This window comes from Rousettus aegyptiacus, unplaced genomic scaffold (assembly GCF_014176215.1).
Source record: "Rousettus aegyptiacus isolate mRouAeg1 unplaced genomic scaffold, mRouAeg1.p scaffold_m13_p_18, whole genome shotgun sequence".
NCBI lineage: Eukaryota > Metazoa > Chordata > Mammalia > Chiroptera > Pteropodidae > Rousettus > Rousettus aegyptiacus.
Genome location: NW_023416293.1, coordinates 16,626,111 through 16,647,823, shown reverse-complemented (window position 1 = coordinate 16,647,823; position 21,713 = coordinate 16,626,111). Strand labels below are relative to the sequence as shown.

Here is a 21,713-nt window from a genome sequence, read left to right as displayed (position 1 = left end):
CGACTTGGATTTTCTGTCTCTTCTTGTGTCAGTTTTGGTAACTTATTGCCAAGTGCTTTCACTTTAATTTCTTAATTTCATATTATATTAACACACGAAGCCATGTTTTCTAGATAACGGCTCCCAGGAGAAGGAGGCGATCGTAGAAAGTGAGAGGCCCAGCGGACCCGGTTCCAAGCAAGGGACACCGGACGTGCCGAGTCGGGACCGTGCCGGCACCGGCCCCGCGGTCGCCGAGCCTGCCAGGATCACGGCCCTGTGAGGATCGCTCGCTTCTTTAGCTCCGCGTCGGTGCAAAGCCTGAGGCCTCGTCGCTGGCTGGCTGCTTCTTTGCGGGGAGGAGGGGGAGAAAGGGGGAAAAGGGGGAAGAGGAAGGGGAGAAGGAGGAGGAGGAGGGGAGGAGGGGGAGAGGATGGGGAGGAGGACGAGGAGGGGAGGAGGGGGCGGAGGGGGAGGAGGAGGGGGAGGGGAAGGAGTTCCTCACAGTTTCCGCACCTTGTGCCTGTGTTCAGCTTCCAGGGCAGCAGACAAAGGCAGATCATCTACAGGGTGACTTCCCAACAAGACAGCTCGGTGCTGCAAGTCATCAGCGGGCCCGAGACGTCTGTCCAAGAGGAGATGCCCGCGGAGGCCGTGCACGTCTTTATCGACGGACACGGTGAGTCCTCGGAGCCCTCCGTGACGAGGAGGAGGGGGTGACGTGGGCGGCTGCCGCAGGCTTCCGCGGACCTGCGGCCCGGGTGCCGGGCTTTGGGGCCGGAGGACGCGGGCCCACGGCTGTTCGCGTGCAGCGTCCTCGGAGCCGAGCGCGTGCCCTCCGGCCCCGGGGCCTTTGCACGCACCGTGCCGTGGCCCGCAGTGTGCCTGTCGCCCTTGGGAGCGGGCTCTGCAGGCGCTTCCGCAGGGGAGCCGTCCCGGAGCTCCGGGCTCCTCGGGCCTGCTCTCCCAATGCCCCGCCCCTTCCTCTCCGATGCTGGTACAGCTCGTGAGCCTCCATCGACTTACAAGTATTCGATTAATGACATTACAAACTTCAGAAAGGCAGTGGCCAGCACCTAGTAAATATGTGTCGGATATATATTGAAATAGGGCCTTGATATAGGGAAGGGAGGGCCAGGGAAGGAGAGGGGAGGGGAGGGGAGGGGAGGGGAAGTCATTAAGTGGCAAGTCAACGTTCTGTAGACAGGGGATGTAGGTCCTAGACTTTCAAGGATGGGTCTTGGCTTAAGTCCCTTATAGAGTAATGAATGCTTATTATTTCAGTCTCCTAAAGATCCTGGTTTGAATCGTAAATTGATGGCACCTGACCTAGAGATGAGTCGAGGCAGTCACATCGAGGCCTGCAGGGGGGCGGTGCTGGTCACCGTGACATGCCTGCTGGTGGGAGGGGCCTGTAGGTTGAGGTCCGGCGCTCCGGCTCCATCTCCCGCGCCCACCGGACCAGGCTAATTACACCCCGTGTTGCCCGAAGGGGGTGCTCCTGAAATCTCTCCCGGGAGAGGCCGTTTACATTGATACTGGGAACTGATGTTCACACCTCGACACCCTGAGCCTCTTTAGCAGACTAATTTACCTGCGAATGAATCCCGTCCCTCACCAGGCTGACTCAGCAGTCTGGGCGCTGAGGGCGGGGCCGTCCCGCGGGCTCCGCCGGGCAGAACCTCACGCACAGCACACTGACACACGCAGAGAACGCGGGAAAAACGCGCCGAGGAGAATGCGTAAGAGCGAATTTCGAGATGGGGCACATGAACCGGTCAAGAGCAAGGAAGCAGGAAGTAGCTAAGGCAGACTCGCCCCAGAGTTATCGCAGGTGTGAGGAGGAGGCTTTTGGGTGCACATCCTCTTAGTTAAGGAGAAGTGTGAAGAACGGACCGAGATGGCCAGTGATTTTGTTAGAACAGTTCAGAACGGGTCCCCTGTTACTTGAAAAAAGCTGAAATGACGATATATGGATGTTTGTCTCGTGTTCTCTGCTGAAATCCTGTGGTTTTACAGGGGAAATTAGATCCTGTTATTTAAAGTCTGCCGATCAGAAGGAAGGCCCCGTCCAGCGTCAGCCAGCAAATCACAACGGCTTCTCCCAGGCCGGGTAAGCGGGCCGCTTCCAGGGCCGGGAGCCGCGGCGTTGGGGGCCACGCGGCTCGTCTGGCCGCAGACGACGTGGTGGTCCGGGGGCAGAGCGGGCGCGTGGACTCGTTCGCAGGTGTCGGAGCACGTGGGTTTTGTGTGGCCGGAAAAGAAAATCTGACCCTGCAGAGCGATCGGGAACAAATGGACCCGTTTTCGTAGCAGCCTCTGGCAGCGGCGGCCACGGGGGGAGCCCCGAGCCCGCAGTGGGGCCCCTTCACCAGGGAAGCAGCCGTGGCATCTGGGACGGTCCCCAGGAATGGCCCAGCGTCTGCGCTGAGGAAGGCGGGCCGCTGCGCAGATCCGTGATCTACACGTCTGTCGCCTTTTCCTTCAGCCTGCGCCGCACAACTTTCTCAGTCGCGTGGGTTGGGCTGGCGTTCGCCCGCCTGCGTGCTGGGGACGTACACCGTTAACGGCGGCAGTGGCCACGCCATGGGCTTTTCGGTGGCAGACCAAATGCGTCGTTCGCCCCGACTTACGGGCGCTTCGCGGGTGATCCACGTGGATACGCCCCAGGCACCCGCTCTGCGTGTGGAGGCGCAGTTAGCATCGTGCGTGTCTTTGAGGATTTATGGGGGGCTTTCGTGGCGTGGCGGGAATGTCTCGGGCACACGCCCGGAAGGTGGGTGGGTGGGGGTTCCGGGACCCTGAGCTCTGGGTCCTGTGGTTCCACGCTCCTTCCCAAGGTCGACCTTTCCTCCCCGGGTGTATATGCGACGTCCCAGGGAGCCTGCAGCTACCCAGGATAAAGGCTGTCCTTGTCCTTGTCCTCGTCCTTTGCCTCCGTGGGACTCTGTCCCGTCAGCCTTCCAGGGTGTGCTCATCGCCACCACTGCCATCTCGCACCTGCTTGGGAGCGCGGGCGTCCGCCGCTCCCGCGGATCCAATGGCCTGGCAGGAGGTGGCCTTCCCGGCCCCGCGGTCCTGACCAGGCCCCGGTCCCGACCGAAGCAGCTGCCTGGGTCCAGAGTCGCCCCCAGGGGGAGCCAGCGCGCTGAGCACCATCTGCACACCTCCGTCCATGTCCCTCAGGTCCCCACATGGCGGTGGCAGTCACGACGGAGAGGGAACACGCAGAGCCCCAGGGGGAGGCAGACCGTGGCCCTCGCCTCCCGGACGCCTCGCTCAGTGGTGCGATGAGTTCGGTCACCGAAGGCGGCAGCTTTCTGAGGCCGAGCGTGTGACTAGACGAGAACACAGCTTTGGAGGCTGCGTGTCACCCTGTGACCCTTGGTTGAAAGCTGTAGGGTTGTTAAACTAAATTTAGAACAAATACGAGCCTCTTACTTTATCCCACAATAAAGTTACGGGATTTTCCTGTTGTTATTTTCCTGGATCGATGCCATTGGCCTTTCCCCCGGGTGAATACGTGAACTGCATTTGCCCGTGGTGCTAGTCAGCGTCAGGCCAGAGCCTGGAAAATCGGAAAACGCAGTGCGCAGACGAGGGCGAGCCAGCGCCCGCGGGGGTTTCCGGAAGCCTCGCTCCCTGCGCCCTGGCCTCCCAGAGCCGCCCGCCGCGCGCCGCCCACCCTTAATTCTCCCGGTCACCGGACTCCCCGTGACCCTCGTCTTCATTCCCTCTGTTCTCCTTTCCTGCTGGGCCTCCCCGTGGTCCAGCTGCACTCTGCGCGCGGCCCACCGGGGCCGCGGTCGGTCAACCCCGCTCGTGGTGGCCGGGCCGTGTGCGGCGTGCCCCCCGGGGCCGCGGTCGGCCGCCCTGCCCCCGCTCGTGGTGGCCGGGCCGTGTGCGGCGTGCCCCCCGGGGCCGCGGTCGGCCGCCCTGCCCCCGCTCATGGTGGCCGGGCCGTGTGCGGCGTGCCCCCCGGGGCCGCGGTCGGTCAACCCCGCTCGTGGTGGCCGGGCCGTGTGCGGCGTGCCCGCGGCCCTGCCAGGCCCTGCCGGGGCGAGCGTGTGTCTGCCGAGCCTCCTGGGCGGCCGAGGGGACGGCCTCGGAATGAGTCCTGCCCCAGCTTTGCCGTCTCGTGCACGCAGAGCCGCGAGACCCCTTCCTGTCCACACGCGGGAAGCCCGGGCCCGACAGGCTTCGCCCGCCTCGTCCGCGCGGGGGTTCAGGGGCCGTGTCACTGAGCCGCCCCGGGCAGCGTCTTCGAGGCTGTTTCTCTTTCTCCGTCGCCGTCCTCCTGGTCCTCCGTGTGACTCCTCTCTCAACGACCTCACTCTGGCAGTCGCGAGACGCCCATCGCGGCCACGGACGTCTCCCTTCATTCATGTCCGGCGGGGACAGCAGGCTGCTCTCGCGTGGACCCGCGTAGGTCCTGTCGAGTCTGATCGACTCTGACTGGGCCGCGTCCCTGGGGCCCAGCCACTGAGGCCAGCGCCAGGCCTGGGTCTGAGCACGAAGGCCCAGCTGGGGTTGCAGGTCCCCTGGGACGGGGCGCCTCAACTGCAGGGAATTGGGAGCCGGGTGGATGGATGTTGGGCAGCAAAAATCGACAGATGACGCCTGAGGACTCTCTCTGATAAAGTCGCAATTCAGTTAATTACTGAGATTCTTTAAAGGGAATTACGATCAAGTCTTGTAAAAGCAACGTTCCCTGAAAGAGTCACTCTGTGTAGCACCCCCAATCGCCTGTCCCGTTTCTCGCTGTGACGTTCTGAGAGCCACGGTCGTGGCCCACCGGCCTCAGCCGGCTTCGACGGGCCTCGTTCTGAGTTGTCAAGTGCTTGCTCTTCCCCCCGGTCATCTGACAGGGCACTGGCCTGAGAGTTCTAGAAAACAGTGGCACATAGCCACGCGTATCTTCTCTTTTTTGTGTTTTGAAGAGGAATTAAACAGCATGCACGTTTGCTATTGTAAGCCCAGACCGTTATTTGAGAATGTACATTTCTCGACGCCGTCGACTCTTTGGAATAAGTTGGCCTTGCAGAGGACACTCTTACGGGTGTGGCGTTTCGGTGGCCCCTGGGCTCAGGGGACAGATGGCGCTTCCTGTCCAGTGCGTGAGCACGAAACCCCAGTCACTACACCCAGCAAAATGAGAGCGTGGAGCCGAGCCCGAGGCGGGCCTGGGAACGCCATTGCGGGGCTGCCGTCTGCTTCCCTGACGCTCGGGGAAAAGGGCTCAGTCCTCCGCAGAGTCGGCGGAGCGTCTGGGTTCACGTGCTGCCCGACAGGCTCGCGGGGGCCGCCCCACCGTCTCAGAGGCCTCCCCAGACTGGAGGCGTCACGAGCCAAGCTGGTTCCTTCCGATTTGTAACGAGCCTTGGATGTCGTGAAAGCTCATGGTGTAATGATGGTTTGGATGTGTCTGAATTGTTTGCGTGAAAAAAATTATTGTAATGTTGGATAAAAGGCAAGCAAGCTGCTTCGAATTTTTTTATCCTTGCGTTAACATACCTCTCTGCATGTGTGTGTGTGTGTGTGTGCGCGCGCCTTGTGTGTACATGTGTCTGTGTGTGTCTGTGTGTGTGTGTCTGGGTCTGTGTGCGTGTGTCTCTGTGTATTTATGTGAATTTACCTGTGTGTCTGAGTCCTTGTGTGTGTGTAAGTCTGTGTGTCTGTCTGAATCTGTGTGTGTGTGTATGTGTGTGTGTGTGTGTGTGTGAGTCTGTGCATCTGTGTGTCTGTGTGCGTGTGCACGTGTGCATCTGTGTATCTGTGTTTCTCTGTGTGTGCGTGTGCGTGCGTGTCTGAGTGTGAGCACATGTGTGCACGTGTGTGTGAGTCTGAGTGTGTTTTTGTGTGCGCATAAAGGAGGGTTGCCTCACCCTCCAGTGTCAAGAAGGCCGTCAGCAGACGCAGCTGACTGAGCACAGCTCCCGGGTGGCCCGGTCCCCGTCACCTCCCGTGCCCTGGTCCCTGTCACCTCCCGTGGCTCGCGGCCTCCCGCGGGAGCTGCGCCCTGGCAGTTCCTGGGCCCGGGGGAGACAGCGCCCTGGGGCAGTGCGCAGGGGTGGCAGCCACCGCGCAGGCGGAGTCCTTACGTGCTGAGCGGTGTGCGGAGAGCTGGGCGGCCTAACGTCTTCTGGCTGGAGAAGCGACTCCACGTCATAGACAGGACACGAACGCGGTCACCGCCGTGCTCAGCCTGGGGGGCTCAGTGGCCGGGGGACACTCGGACCCTGCCCTCCACTCCCCTCCCACAGCGGGGCCACCGACTCGGAGTTGCTTGGCGTCCGGGCAGGTAAGGGACACAGGCGGTGGCCACCTGTGGGTCTTGTCTCCAGAGGGCGGCCTGTGTCACCTCAGTCTGTTCAGAGAGCCGGGGGGACTGTGTTTTCTAGTTTTCTCCACAAGGAGCTCAAATCCATATTTATTGGTAAAATCTATTTTGTTTAATGTCGTTGATTTAAAGTTTTTTTTACATACTGCGGGCCATGGATGACGTGTGTGTGGTTGGCTGTGGCCTGCGGGTGACCCGCCGTCAACTCCCGCATTGAAGCTGGGGCCTCCGGCCCGCACTCCGGGTCCTCCCGTGCAGCTGCCCCCGTCACCGAGGCACACAGTGCTGACGTCGCTAGGCCCTCCGCGGTTCCCAGCACCCGGGCGGCCCGTGGGAGCCCGCCCTCCGACCCCGTGGGAGCCGCCCTCCGACCCCGCGGGAGCCCGCCCTCCGACCCCGTGGGGCCCACCCTTCCCATGCGTGAGGCCCCCACCGGCCGGCCCTCAGTCCCCCCCTCCGTCTCCCCGTCTGTCCTCCTCCACCCACCGCCACCCCGTGCAACCCGCGTCCATCCAAGCGCAGAAGACAGCCCGCCTGTCTCGTTCTTCCACTTGTCGGTCCTTAGCGGGAAGATCAGATCCATCTCCAAGCCTTGCAGTCGGACCGGTGCTTGTCACCTCGGGGGGCCTCACTCATTTGTGTGGGACCCGTCTCTTCTCCTCGCTGGCGCACCTTCCTTCATAGCCCGCACTCGGTCCCCTGTCCCCAGATGGTCATCAGTGGCAGAGCTCGTCTGCCGGAGGGCTGGGCAGTGCAAAGCCCTTCGGGTTTTCAGGGACAGCAGTGAAGGGCTGAGCAGGCACGGACGAGGCTCCGGGGCCCCAGCTCCCGGCCAGGGACGCGCGCTTTGTGTGTTTGCAGCGGGGCCGGGGCGGGGGGACCCCAGCAGAGGGGAACAACCGGAGAACGTCGGCCATCAGACCCGTGTTGCCGGGTGCCCACCTCGCCTCATGGGACGAGCCCGCAGCTGCGACGTGCCCCACACGCGTGAACAAAGTGCGCCGTGCTCCTCTGCAAGCGGGAGATGGAGGACAAACAGAACAACCCCGCACAGTGACTGTCCTCGGAGCGCATGAGACGCAGACCGGGGTCCCCCGTCCGCGTGCCTTCCGTGTGCTGGGCGTGACGCCCTCGTCCACACGCGTGGGGGCGACGTCGGGGGCCTGGCGGTGGGAGCACGTCCCCGAGGTGAGCGACGCGGCGGCGGACGCGCACTGCAGTCTCGGGGGACCCCGGCCGCGGCCGCAGCGCGAGCTTCCACCGGACACCGGGCGCCCAGCGGGCCTCCCCAGCCGGGCCGTCTGTGCTCGAACCCGCGAATGGGAATTGCGCAGCGACTCGCTGCCCCGGAGCCTCCAGGCCAGACGTCCTCACGACACGGCGCCTCGGGCGGCACCCGCCGAGCGGCCACCGAGGGGTGTTGGCTGGGGACGGCTGCATGTCCGCCGCGAGCTCGACAGCAGAGCCCTGAGTCCGGCCGGGCGGGCGGCTCGGCGCTTTCCTGAGTCGCGCGAGGGTTTCACGCGGCGACTGCTCTGCCGTCTCCCTGTCAGCCTGCCGTGCCCCCGCTCTCCGGTCTCTGCGGCTTCAAGCTCGGGCGCTGCAATGTTCCATCCCTGCCTCTCGACGCCGTTTCGCGTCGTCTTCCTGTGGTGAACACGAACTTGGACCGTGAACTTGGAGAGCTTCCCGGGCGGGGCTGTTTCTCAGCCACTCGCCGGCCGAGGCAGACGTTGGAGCAGCGGCCTCCTCCCCCGCCAGGCGACTCGGTGGCGGGGACCGCCAGATCTCGCCGCTGGCACGGTCCTCTGTGCCATTGTCCGGCCCGGGAGCCACGTGACCACTCTGTGGCCCTGAGTCCCAAGTATGAATAGGGAATTGTTTGCAGGGTGACTTCCCCAGGGGCCTTGGAGGAAAACCAGGGAGGAAACAAACTTCCCTCCGCGGCCCCAGAGTCGCCGTGGGAACCAGCACGTTCCCTGGGAACCGCCCGGGAACCGCAGGCAGCATTTCCCAGTGGCACAGTGGCCGTCCGCAAACGGTCACCGCAGCCACATTGTCTAGCGTGCTGCTGTGTCACCCCGAAACCAGCGTGAGGGGCGACTGCTCGGACCGCTGCTCCCAGGGCCTGTCGGAGGACAGATCGCCTCAGTGTCATCATCCGAGGCACAGGCGGGACAGGCACAGGCGGGACTCAGCAGCCGGAGCCTCAGACCCGGCAGCGAGCCCAGGGCCGGGAAGTTCTCTGGAGGCGCCGGTCTGCCCGGAGGCCGGAGCTGCTTCGTGTCCAGAGGGTTCATTTCAGACCGGACTTTGTCATCCCTCCTGTGGGTCTTGCAATAAAGTGTGATCGTTTCTTGGAGTTTTTTTTTCTTCTTCAAAAGATTTGTGTTTCTTTTGTCTGTAAATTCTTCCAAGGAAGGGGCTAGCGCTTTCTTCTGGGGAGCGCGTGGCCACGCTTCAGCACGGAGCCAGCGCGTGCCGCGTCGTGAGCGGCGTCGTGGACGCGCGTGTGGAAATGCACGCGGAGAGCCCCGGGGACAGCTGGCGGGAAGGCGGAGCATTGACCCGGTTTCAGTATCCGAGGCTCAGAAAGTAGGCGTGTCGTCTCCCAAGGGGGAGGCTCATCCTGGGGCACATTAGTCGGCGGGATTTTTAATCGGGGTGTTTTGTACCTCAGCTTGGGGAATAATGTAGTTATGTATCTGGACACACTTATTTTGGGCTTTTATTGATTTATGAATCATCATCGTGCATATCGAAGCAGATATTGTTCTGCTTGTAAACTGGGCTTAATTTTGAAAGCTGCCCCCAGTCGCTAAAGCCATCGTGTCCTGTACCCCAGAGAGGACCGAGGCCCTGGTCCCGGCCTTTCCTGCCCGCCCGGCACCCCTGCCCCGCGGCTGACACTCGGCTTCTCCGACCCTTTCGTCGGTTACAATTCCCTTATTGTTGGGGTCAACCCCAGGAGGACCCTCTCCTCCCACAGTGCCTCGGCATGCAGCTGGTCCCCAAGGAGGCGAGCGGGCGGGAAGTGGCCAAGAGTCCTCTCGTTCGGAGTCTCGTCCTCGCAGGAGTCAGGGACGGCGCTCTCTGGTGGGCAGAAGCTGAGCCGGTGCGTCGGGCACCGAAGTTAGTTGGGTCGTCGAAACGCCGAGTAAAACGTGGCTGGTGCTCTGTCCCCTTCGCGCGTAAGCTGAACATGTCCCCTCCAGTCACAGACGTCTGGCAGTGCGTCGCCACATCGCCTGGACGCCCACGGCCGGGAAGCCGTGTCCACCGCCTTAAATGAAAGCGCCTCGGGGGCTCTCGGCACCTGTGAGAGTGACCGCGGAGAAGCCGCCGCGTCCGGGGCTTTGCCGGGGGTCCCCCCTCACTCGCCTCCGCGGTGCTGTCGTCCCCGATCCTGCCCTCGCGTTTTCTGGGACACGAGAGAGATTCGGTTTCCGTCCAGCCGCAGGGTCGTAAGGACGGAAGGCAGACGAGACGAGGGAGGTGTCGCTTCCAGAGCGACTTGTTCCCTGAGATGACTCCTCTGACTCTCCGGGAAGAAGCGAGGGAAGAAGCGAGACTCCTCCTCTGACCCTCGGGGAAGAGGCCCGGTGGGGACACCGCCGGGTTCTGCTGTCCCGGGTGCGGCCCCGGCTGCCACACGGTGGCGCTCAGGCCCCGTGCTCGAGGCCCCGTCCGGCTCCCGCTGTGGCGTCTCTTTATCTCAAACGCACAGATGAATTCTGCTGTCACATGAAGGAGAGTTGTTTGCAGACTTTAAAACCAGAATTCCTGTTAAAATTCAAAATAACAGCCTGCAGTTTTCAAAACAGGACTGGTTTCTTTAAATATCCTGCACGGCGAACGTGCGCCGTGGCTTCCGCTCCCAGGCTGCCCTTCCGCGTGGCTTGGTCCCATGTCCTCAGAGTGACCTTGAGAAACAAGGCAGGATCAGCAGAAAAAGCGAGGGCCTCTCCCTCCCGCTGGCGGGATCTGGGAGGGCGAAGGACTTCAGGAATTACGGCCGCGTGGACGGAGCGGTGCAGCGGTGCGGGCGTCTGGGTCCTCCGTTACTCGTGGGAGCAGGGGCGGCGGTGCCCGCGGAGCGCGGCCCGGCGGAAGGGCGTCGCCCTGCTGGAGGCCCCGTCGGCACCGTCTGGCCCCTCCCTGCCTTCGCGGTGGCTCTTCCTGTAGTCCCTGATCGTCACTGTCTCCGCTGTCACTCTGAGCCTGACCTGGGCCAGCTCAGTGTGTCCGCGCTGTGACGCCGAGCCAGCTCGTCAGTGGGCCGGAGTTTGGGGGCGGGGGGCAGGCTCGCCGAGAGCTCAGCGCGAGGTCCCCGCGGCTCTGGGGGACGGGACGGGGGGGTCTCCACTTCCGTCGCTGTTTCAGAGGAGGAAGTGCCTCTTGACACTTAGCACTTTCCCACTACATTTGGGGAACGTGGGGGGAAACCTTCGGCCGTAACTTGGTAAAACAGAAACTGTTGGGATGACCTCGCAGCTCACCGTCCATAGCCAAGGACGGGAGGAGAAGCCGCAGAGAGTCCGAGAAGAGAGTCAAGGACGAGAAGAGAGGGGCGGTCCTCACGGGTCAGCGGGAAGACTGCGTGGCTTTTGTGCCACTCTGGCCTCTCTGGTTCTCGCGTGGGTGGACCGGGGTCCTGGATTCCAGCTCCATCAGGACCCCGGGGAACTGCGTCTGCGCGAGGAGACGAGTCTCTGCCAGGCGAGTGGTGCTTCCCGAGCGTTTAGTCTCCCTCCTGGCCGAACAGGAAGCCTGTGTACACAGGACGACACGGGTTTTCTGGCGAGGACACGCCCGTCCTAAAACCCAGACAGGGATCATGCCTTGTCTCGAATACTCAGCTCTTGTAAAAGAAGTTAATTCAGAGGCAACTTAAGGTGTTGCTTGAGGCTGTCTTTATAAAATGAAAAGTATTACGTGTGGGTTGAGGGCAAAACTCTCTCCCCCCGTTTCAGCTAATAAACACACCTGGATTTCACATGTCACTTGTGTAAACAGCAGAGGCGTCACGTTGCTGTTTAATATGAAAATAAGCCATGTCGGGCCCGGTATCGACAGGAGGAAATTAGGAGGTTAGGCGTGGGCGTGGAGAGTCCAACCTCTTGGAGGCGCCGTGGGGTCTTTTCCGTCAGCCGTCTGAGTTAAGAGTCACGACAAGCCCGGGGGTGCGCATCGCCCCCGTTTTAGGGATGAGGGTTTGACAGGCTTGAAGTCACAGGGAGCAAGTAATAGGGCAACACTTCGGGCCTGGACGTCTCTTTCCAGAATTCGTCCAAAAGATTTTGCAAAGGAAACCCAAGCCGAGGGTTGCGCACAGGCGTCTCCGGCGGCGCGCGTGAGATGCCGCCAGGAACGCGCGGAAACGAAGCTGCAGACGCGGCTTTTGCAGAGCATTTCCTGGCGGGACGGGCTTGCCCCCCACGCACCCCGCAGTTCTCCGCACGCCTCAGTCAGGAACGGAGGGCGCCGGGCGCTCCCCGGACTCCGGAAGCACCGCGTTCAGCCCGCGCCCGCCTCCCGCCCGCGCCCGCCTCCCACCTGCACCCGCCTCCCACCTGCACCCAGCCTCGCCACCCGCGCCCGCACCCCGCCGCCCGCGCCCGCCTCCCGCCCGCGCCCACCTCACCACCCGCCTCGCCGCCCACCACCTGCCTCCCGCCCGCGCCTGCCTCCCGCCCGCACCTGCAGCGAAGTCAGATTAGTCTTTTGGTTTCAGTGACGTTCTGGCCTTTGCTGTGTTTTAGATTTCTCTGAATTCGTACTGACAAGGCGTTTTCAATCCTGCTGAGTTTCACTACGAAACGGAAGGATTGCAGTGCGCGGTGGTTTCTGCGTGAACGCTGTCCTCGTAAACCCGCGTGGTTCTTCTGTTCCCGACAGATATTCTTACGCCACAAATATAAACGAGAGGCAAAAGCACTGTGTATGGAGCAGCCGCCCAAGCGACAGAAGGAGAGGATGTTTGGGTTTCAGGCTCTGCACCTACCCCGCCCGATTTGTCTCTTAAACACGACTTTAACCCACTACGCTTCCTCAGTGGCCCTTTCCAGCGAGGTCTTCACCAAAGGTGTCATCAAACAGTCATAAATACGTGTTCAACCCATGGGGAGAAATCCGTGTGTGTGTGTGTGTGTGTGTGTGTGTGTGTGCGCGCGTGCGTGTGTGCATGCGTGTGAGAACAGGGGAAATATTTTAGACACGTCTCCTGTGGAATGTCTGAATGTTTATTAATACATCGGTAGGGAGTTGAGAAAAAGAAAGAGCAAAAACTTGGCAGAGATAATGAAACGTGAGATCGGAAATCAGAAGATGATCGTGTTTGTGTAGCGTCTGCTTCTCGAGGTGGTTTGGGCTGCAAGTAACAGCAGAGCCAAATTCGAAATGGGTTAGATAATGACAAGCCGCGTTATTTCAGAAAACAGCAAGTCCAAAGCCAAGGTTGGTTGGTCATCGAGAAACCCGTTTCTCTCCACCTCCCCCCTCTGCCGTCCTCAGGGCTCTGTCCCCAGGCTTGTCCCTCGTGACGGCAGCTGCGGCTCCAAGTGTTTCTTACTTATGTAGCATCTAACGGCCAGGAGAAGGTGGTCTCTTACTTCCATTACCTTTTAAGAAGTAGAAAAACTTGCCCATGAGCTCCCTGACCCCCAGCCGACTCCGCTTTGCCCCTCAGAATTGTGTCAGACTCGCACCCCAAGCCAGACACTGGCCAGGGGGCGTGGAGTTCCCCCGGCGGGTGTGGGACTATCACGCTGGCCCTATGGGGGGACCTTGTCTCCGCCCTGAAGCCCACAGTCTTAGGTGACAATCGGACGGGGGTTACATTAGCAGGAGTTCGGGAAGGAATGACGGGCAGGCGGCAGCCGGGGTTCCCTCCTCAGCCCTGTCGGCCCCCCGCCGGAGAAGCCGGTGGAGCCGTGGGTCCCCCGTTTTCTTGCGTTCTGAGCCTGAGGACAGATGCCAGGCTTCAGCCCGAGTTCTTTCGAGCCCTGTTGTCACTCTCTAGGTGATTAAGGACGAGGAGGCCATCTCGATGTAATCACAGCTGATCTCGCGATGCGTCTTCAGTGACCGGAGGCGTTCCCTTCGCCTCCCGCACGCTCTCCTTGCGGTGGGTGGGGGTGGGCGTGTGAGGAGGACGTGTGGGGTTTGGGGGGTCGGAGGGGGTAGCGGGCGTGTTACATGATCCCTGTTTCTTCCTGACGATGCTGTGTATTGTTTTCACGACACACGCGGCTGCTGCCACGCCCCACGCATCAGGTGCACAGGACGCGGAGGCGGCCACGCCCACACCCGGGACCCGCCCGCTGGCCGTGGCTCAGCGCCCCGCACGGCCTGGGTGGGGGGTGCAGGATGCGGGCGGCGCTGGGCACAGCGTTTTCAGCCCTAACCCTCGGCCACCCCTGGTGTCCCGTGCACGTGTGTAATGGGTAGGGGACTCCGTGCCCCCAGGTGACCAGGGCGTGTCTTGCTCGTCCGCAGGGAGCTGCCCGTCGGCTCCTCCAGCACCAGCTCCGCCGAGAGTCCGGAGCCGTCGTCCGGGGACCCGGCCGTCAGTGCACTCCAGCAGCAGCTGCTGCTCATGGTGGCTCGGAGGACCCAGCCGGAAGCCACTCGGGTACGTGCCAGCACCGCAGACGTGAGCGCCCCAAAGGCAGGGACGCCGTGACCCGCGCCCCCCCCCCGGGTGGGACCCCCGGCAGCGTGAGTCGGGGCTCGCCCTGAGTTTCAGCGCCGTGTCACAGCGTGGCCGTCTGTCCACGGCACGGACGTGAAAGGAGCTGTTCGGGGGACAGTCCCCTCCGTCGACGCGAACGGGATTGGAGGCCGTCCCCGTTGCGCTCGTGAATGTGTGAGACGTTCGTTTACGTGGGTCCGTGGTCACCGGGATGCACAAATCACGCGGGACCTCACGTGGTGAGGACGCTAGCCTTCCCCGCCCCGCCGCGGCATAGAAAACATCTGGACTCTTGTTAATTTATTACGGCCTCGTATATTACGCATCCAGAGATTCCTAAAGATGAGCGTTGACTGGAGGGACTGTGTCCTCGGAGGACATGGCGTCACCGTCAGGGGCTGGAGGGCGGAGCCTGCGTCGTCTCACGGGGGGACGCGCTCCGGCACCTTCACTCACCTGTTCCTGGGGCTCGTGACAGGCAGAGCGGGGTTCCGCGGCCAGGGCCCAGGCCTGAGCGCGGAGCTCGGCTTCAGTCCCGGGCCCGCTGGGGCGGGGCGTGGAGGGGGAAGGGATGGGGCCCGGCCGAGGGAGGCGAAGCTTCCCTGCGGCTGTGTTCGCCTTCCTCCCGGCTGCTCACTTCTGCTGGAGAAGCTCACGGAAAGGGAGCGCAGCTGGGTCTGTTTTTGTGATAGCTGAGCCGGAGTTTTCCAGAAGCTGCTGGGCAGCGCCGTGGGGCGGAAAGCACCCACTGCGTGTCAGGTGTGCGGGAACATGCCACGTTGTCTTCCGACTGACTGCCCGTCACCAGGGAGGCCTGTCCCACTGACTGGGTGGAGCGAGGGTCACGGGGACCCCCCTGCGCCCATGAAGCTCAGGCGGCCCTTCCGGGCTCGGTGTTTCCATGGGAACGAGCATCTGGCTAATTCAAAGAAGCAGGCCGAGGGGCTCTTCCTTCTCCCGTGTTCACTCACCCCCGCCCCCTTCCAGGGGCTCTGGGTGCAGGAAGCTTTCTAGGGAGGCACTCGGAGGCGGCCGAGCACCGCCAGACGCCTGCCACCAGCCTGGTCACCGGGCGAGCCTGCGGTGCCTGCAGGGCGGCGGCTGCTCCTGCCCCGTTGGCGTGCAGTGGGGGGGGGGGGTCTGTAGACCCTGCCATTGACCCCAGCTCCGGGGACCCCGTGGCGTGTGGCCTCCTCCTCCCCCGCAGTGTCCCTGGCTCTCCGGTCTTCTCGGTACCTCCTGCTCCCTGTCCCGTGCCCTGCCCCAACCTCGGCTCCCATGGCAAGGTCCCTTGACAAACCATAGTGTGTGGGGGGCCCTGTAGAATGTGGGTTTTCTCTGAGAAACTTGCATTTTCCTGACACAGGGGACGTGTGTACATTGAATGAAGTTGCCCTGTGGGAAATGGGGTGGGGGGGGGCGTCCCCATAGGGCTGGTCCTGGTCCGCTTCTTTTTATATCAGGCCAAGAACTGGGACAAAGCACAGTGTGGGACGTCTTTGTCTGGGGCCCCACGAGCGGCCGCCTACTGCCAGAATTCACTGAACGCCCTCCATCATCGCCACCCCACTGGGGGCCGCGTGGAACCCACCTGCACAGACCCGGGTGCTGGCCAAGGAGGCAGAAATCTCTCTTCATGCTACGTGACCACAGACGACTTCCCCGGCCCCTCCTTACGAGACGTGGGTGCTCCAAGCAGCTCCGACCATAACGTTACCATAAAGAGGTACCAGGCTGGTGTTGCCTCGAAGCGCCCAGCAGAAACAGGAAAATTTTCAGGTGGAAGAACGGAGTGTTAGCCTCGCTCTCCAGGAATTCATACCAATGAAGATCTAAGGAAAGTATGATTAAACGAAAAGTTATAAAATATACTGGAAAACACGCCACTGTGAATAGGAGTCAGCAAAAGGTAACGAAAGCACAAATGGACTCGCAGAGAACTTAGACATTGTAATGATCAGGCTCAGAGTATGGATTCAGTATGTCTAACGTGTATCAAAGAGACAAAAAGAGAAATTGAAAATATAAAAGCGAAAGGCCGTATAAAGACCAAGCAGACTGGAAAAGGCACCAAATACGAGAAATGAAAAAACAGAACAACGAAAATAAAACTTCGAAGGATTTAACAGGAAATTTGACACCTCTGACTAAAGCATCGACGAACTGGAAGTTAGCGCTGGGAGAGACTGAGGAAAGTGGGAAGGAGGGTGAGGAGCTGCAGGTCAGGGTGGGAGGGGCTGGGCGGCCCCGCCTCGGGGTGCCGGATGGGCGTGGAGGAAGGAGGGGGTAGCGGCAAGTCACCGAGGGTCCGGCGGCTCAGACGCACGCAGATGTGGGCACCGGTGTGCTGGACCGGCTGAGGGAAGGGTGAGCAGAAAGAAACCGAACCCCCGTCTCATGTACGAAAATTCCTGGCAGGCTAGTAAATGCGAAAGGCAAAACAACACCGCTTTGAAAAACATGATTAAATCAGATTTTCTTAGAACTGTGGAGTAGACAGACAGAGATTGGAAAAACAAGGCACAGAACTTGCAAAAATTTTGGACTTTATTGGAAAAGATGGATAAATTATAGTTTACTTAAATTAAGAATGTCTATCAATAACACCATAAAGAAAGTGAAAAGACAAGCCATAAACTGGGAAAATAGCTATAATTCATATCACTAAAGTTTTGGTCATGTATACACATACACATGTATGTGCACACAAGCATACACACGTGTACACCCATATTATGCATACACATACATGTATATCCATGACATAAAAACACATATCCACTTATATGTATGCATATGTGCATAAACATATACACACTTACACACAGATAAACACATACAAAGTAATGAAAAACAAGTGACCCAAGAGAGAAAAGGTCAAATAATTTCATGAAGAAAAGCTAAAAATGGGCAAAGATGCTCAACTTCATTAATAATGGAGGAAACGTAAATTAAAATAGAAAGGAAACGTCACTTTACGCCTACCAGACGAGCAGACATTAAACTCCCCTGACCTGCCGCCTGGTGATGGGGACATGCACACGGGCAGCTGTGAGCTGCTGGTGGGCGTGTGGGCTGGTACAATCACTTTAGAGAACGTGCTTTTCTAAAATGAACATTGCCATACCCAGTTATTCCATTGTGGCAAATGTGTGCGTTTCCTGGGAAAGTCAAGCAGTTTGTTCCCCGGTAAAGTTCGGCATTTGCATTCCCAGCAATTCCATCCCTCGGTGCACGTCCTCAAGAAACTCTTGTGCTTATGTACCAAGAGACATGTCCAAGAGCGTTCATAGCACCGTGATAGCAACAACAACAACAACAAAAGGAAAAAAAAAAACAAACCCGAAATATTCAATGGTAAATGGGTAAGTAAATTGCGGCTTATCCATGTCACGGACTGACTCACAGCCATGAACATGGGGGTCCCAGCCACGAAACAGTGTGTTACCTACTGGTCTCAGGGACCCAACGCCCACTGGTGGAAAGAAGCTAAAAGCAAATTGCGAAAGGATGCATCCGATACGCGTTTACACCTGTGAAGCTGAAAACCACAAAACTGAGCAGTACCGAAGTTTGGGCATCAGCATAGCAAAACCAAAGAAGAAGGAGGAGGTGACAAATGGCGGTGACCCCTGGCGGAGGGGGCGCCTCCCCGGCCCAGGGCCCAGGTCCGGGTCTCTGCCTCAGGTGGGCGTGGGCCCTCGCACGCGACAGGAAGGAAGTTTCGGGGCGCCCCAAAGCCTGTGTCGAGGGACATGAGAAGGAAAAAGTGCACGTTCGGGGTGATGGCTGTGACGGGGCCAGAGTTAAATGCCGGAGGCTAAGCGGGTCCTCTGGTCTCCTGAGAAATCTGGCGCTGTGGGGCACATCGTTCCCCCCCATGAGTTGACCAGGCGGCTGTCAGTCGACGCTTGACTGCCACCGCGGTCTCTGCAATGCCGCCACCGGCTGCCCGAACCGCCTGTCTCTTACATGTGGTGTCAGGGGTTGGACGAGGAAGCGATCTTTCCCCCTACACGTCCCTCGTTCCCCGATGGCCTCCGCGTTCCCCGCCCCCGCTGGTCCCTGGGCGCAACCGAGGTCCCTGTCGCCTCCGCGAGTGGCGTGGAGCCAGCCGGCGTGTGGACGGGCAGCGCTGGGCCGCGGCCTGCCTTCCGTGGCCGAGTCTGCCTGTCGCGAGGTGAGGGCTGTTTTCTCGCAGGCGTCCGGATGCAGCCACCGCGGCCGCCATGTTCTTCCCACTTTCCCGTCCCTGACCTCGTGCCAAGCTCACGAGCCGCCCATTAAGTGTTCGTTACACAAATCGACAAAGCCTATTTTTAATTTTTTTTCAAAATTGAATTCTCCACTGGATTGGAGCCAATCACAGATGATTTGGGGTTAAAACATTTTAAACCTGGGGTTAAATTTCCCCACCAATTTGTTTTATTGGTTTAGACTTCTTCCTATAAACATTTTGGTTTTTCTTCTATTGGGCCTCACTAGTGTCCTACACGTTGGCAATGAACTTTTTTTACTAACAGAAAAATTTGAGTATTTATCTCGATATTACATTAAATAACATACCTTCACAAATGCAGTCAGTCATTCAAGATCCTTTGTTGAATTCCGATCTTTCTTAGGAGTTATTCCCATGGCAGTTTCTTGGCCTTCCTTAGGAGCACTGTTTTGAAATGACGAGCAGCACATTTTCAGGGTACGGTATGGCAGACGTGGCGTCTGCTGGTAAGAAAGACGCCGTTTCATTGATCGCGCTCCTGCTCTCAGACCGCCCGTTTTTATGAAATGGTCCGTTCGCATTTCAGAACTCGAACACCTGCTCTGTGCACTCGCAAGTCGCGAGGCGCGCGTGCGGCAGGACCGCGCCGGTGCGAAACCCTCTCTCTGCTGTCCCCCTTTGGCGTCCCGCAGCGTCCGAGTCGGGGCCTGGAGGACTCGTCCTGTTCGTCCACACAAGGGAAGTTTGACCGGGAGCAGTTCTACAAGTTCGTCATCTTCCCGGGCAAGTGGATCAAAGTCTGGTGTGACCGGCTGGCCCTTCTGGCGCTGTTTGACCGGTGAGCTGCGAGCGTGCGGGGTGCGCGGACGCCCTGCGGGGCATGCAGTGTGCACGTGCATGCTGGGCGGAGCCGACCGAAGCCACGCCCCGGAGCGCTGCTGGGCGGAGCCTACTGAGGCCACGCCCCCGGGAACGCACCGGGCGGGGCGGCCCTGTGCTGCAGACCCGCAGCCAGAGCGCCGAGGCCTTGACAAGCACAGACGCGGTGACTTAGCCACCCAAGCGGGAGGCATGAGATCGGGCGGGCGGTTGAGGTGTAAGGTTAGCTTTGGGGACGACGTCGTGCGTGGGTCTGCTCGCGGCTGGCCACGTGGGAGGCTCCCACATGGAGCGCGAGGCCTGGCCGGGGTCGTGGGGGGTGGGGATGGGGGGCTGATTTTTGCCTCCTCCCGGTCAGAGCTTCATTCTGCTTCCCACCCTGTCTGCTGCACGCTAATTCGAGTGGCCATCTATTTTTACAGCCTTTTACTCATCCTCCCCTCTTGCCATTGCTCTTCTAGCATGGGCTGCAGGTGCAGGTACTGCGTAGGGAGGGTTTGGAGGCGGGTCAGGTGGTTTAATGCGTGGTGGGAATGGGCCAGGGACCAGACTTCCCCTTTCTGTCCTTCACCTGAAGGGATGCAAAGGACAGGAGTGCGACCTTCAGGAAGTGTAGTTCTGACAGGAACGTTTGCCTGAAAATTCAGGGTGCCCTTGCTGACGCTGTCATCCGCTGATGCTGAGCTTTGCAGTAAATGTGAGCCAGCGGGGGCTGTGGGGGGGGGGATGGGGAGGCCAGTCGCCTGCCTTGCTGCAGCTGGTCCCCCAGCGATGTCTTAAATGGCGTGATCGCATATTAAAAAACTACAGTCATGCAAAATTACAACCGTAAATTCCAGGACCCACACGTCAGGGAACGGGGTCCTGACAGTACTGTCACCCGAGGGGCACGCTCTATGATGATTATTTCTTACTTAAGTAAAGTAACCCAACGCAACACGTTCTGGTAGACTGAGGAAGTCTTCTGAAACACTTTCTTCTGTTACAAAGGAATTATTAAAATTGGACTAGCTGGGGTTGATGGGTGGGGGGGGATTTGGGGGAGAGGCTCTCTGGGAACTCTGCTCTTTGTTGGAGTTGATGATGGGGGGATGTTTGGGGGGAGGCGCTCTCTGGGACCTGCACTCTGTTGGGGTTGATGGCGGGGGGTGTTTGGGGGGAACTCTGCGCTTTGTCTTCAGTTTTTCGTGTGGCCCACTCCACCCTCCCCCACTTTGTTTCGCTGCCCCCGTCCTCCGTGGATGGACATCGTCTGCCTCCTCGGGCATACCCCCACTGCTCATCCCTCCCACCCCCTCTGAGTCCCTCAGATGTCCCCTAACCCTGCCCACCCACTTTGTCCCAGCCAGCAGCCCTGCCCACCCTCGCGGCCCCCACGCTCCTTACGCTCCATGGTCCAGCCTTCAGCCCCTTCCTGTCCACACCCTAAAACCCCCTTATTGTCCCTCAGCTCACCCAATGGCAAAACGCCATCCCTGGGTAAGCCCACCTCTGCACCCCACACCTCTTAAGTGGGGTCCCGGGGAGAAAGCCGGCCACTGAGACTGCGGTCACCTCAGCCGGACCCCCTGCCCTGTCGGCTCTTCAGCTGGAGCACCCCGGGCTCCTGCAGCGGGGCGGGGGCTGCGATCTGGGGCTGCGGGGGCGGCGCGGGCACCATTCCTGCCTCAGCCAGCTGCCAACGCACCCCTCCCCCGCCGAAAGGCGCCGGAAGCTCCGCCTGAAACGCGTTTCGCTGCCGTGAATCGGGTGGCCTGGTGCCTTTTCCCGCCAAACCCAGAGAGTGGCCTAAGACACCGATGGGATTATGTATCATTTGTGTCAATAGCAGAACTCGGGTTGAAATATCGATTTTTAAAGTAAAATGCAGGAGGAAGGAAAGAGAGGCCTGAAGTCTCGCGCCGGCTGAAGGCTGGCTCCAGGATGGCTCCAGGCCGGCTCCAGGCGGGGCTGCAGGCTGGTTCCAGGCGGGGCTGCGGCCTCCGCCGGTCGCTCGGGGCGCGCTGAGCTCGGTCTCCCCTGTTCGCTCCGCACAGAACGGACGACGTCAAGGAAAACGTGCTGGCCGTGTCACTCTTCGTCCTGGTGTCGCTGCTGGGGTTCCTGACGCTGACGCGGGGCTTCAGCCGGGACCTGTGGCTGCTGCTCTTCTGCCACGTCATGGCCAGCTGCCAGTACTCGCTGCTGAAGGCAAGGCCGCGCCCGCGCCCGCGCCCCGCCCCCGCCCCCTGCACCCCGAAAGCACCGGATGGTGACCCGGGCCCCTCTGCTTTGTGTTCCAGAGCGTCCAGCCGGACCCCGCCTCGCCGATACACGTACGTCTCCCCTGAGACGCGGAGCTCGTCTCGTCCGCTCGTGTGCAAGGGAGGGGCGCGGCCAGACTCTGTTCAAAAGGCAAAACATATCAGGGCGCGTGTGCGCTGAGTGCGTGAATAGAAAAAGCAAGTGGAAGTATCCCGCCTGGTGGCCACGGCGTGCCTGGCCGTGGGCCTGGCCAGGGTCGGGGGGCGCAGAGGGCGTGGGGGACCCTCTCTGTCCCGCCGGAGTCCTGGCGGGCACGGCCCAGGCTCCGCCGTCACACCGCCTGTGTCTGTGTGCTCGGC

At 60.4% G+C, this 21,713-nt stretch overlaps 1 protein-coding gene across 1 annotated transcript in view; it reads left to right on the top strand.

The window, feature by feature from the left end:
- PCNX2 (pecanex 2) overlaps window positions 1-21,713 on the top strand; it is a 163,435-nt gene that overhangs the window by 24,606 nt on the left and 117,116 nt on the right. Inside the window, exons 6-12 of the mRNA XM_016163383.2 lie at window positions 114-258; window positions 513-658; window positions 1,999-2,092; window positions 13,817-13,952; window positions 18,924-19,069; window positions 21,147-21,300; window positions 21,393-21,425. Coding sequence (XP_016018869.2) covers window positions 114-258; window positions 513-658; window positions 1,999-2,092; window positions 13,817-13,952; window positions 18,924-19,069; window positions 21,147-21,300; window positions 21,393-21,425 — 854 coding nt within the window. The remainder of the gene's footprint in view (window positions 1-113; window positions 259-512; window positions 659-1,998; window positions 2,093-13,816; window positions 13,953-18,923; window positions 19,070-21,146; window positions 21,301-21,392; window positions 21,426-21,713) is intronic.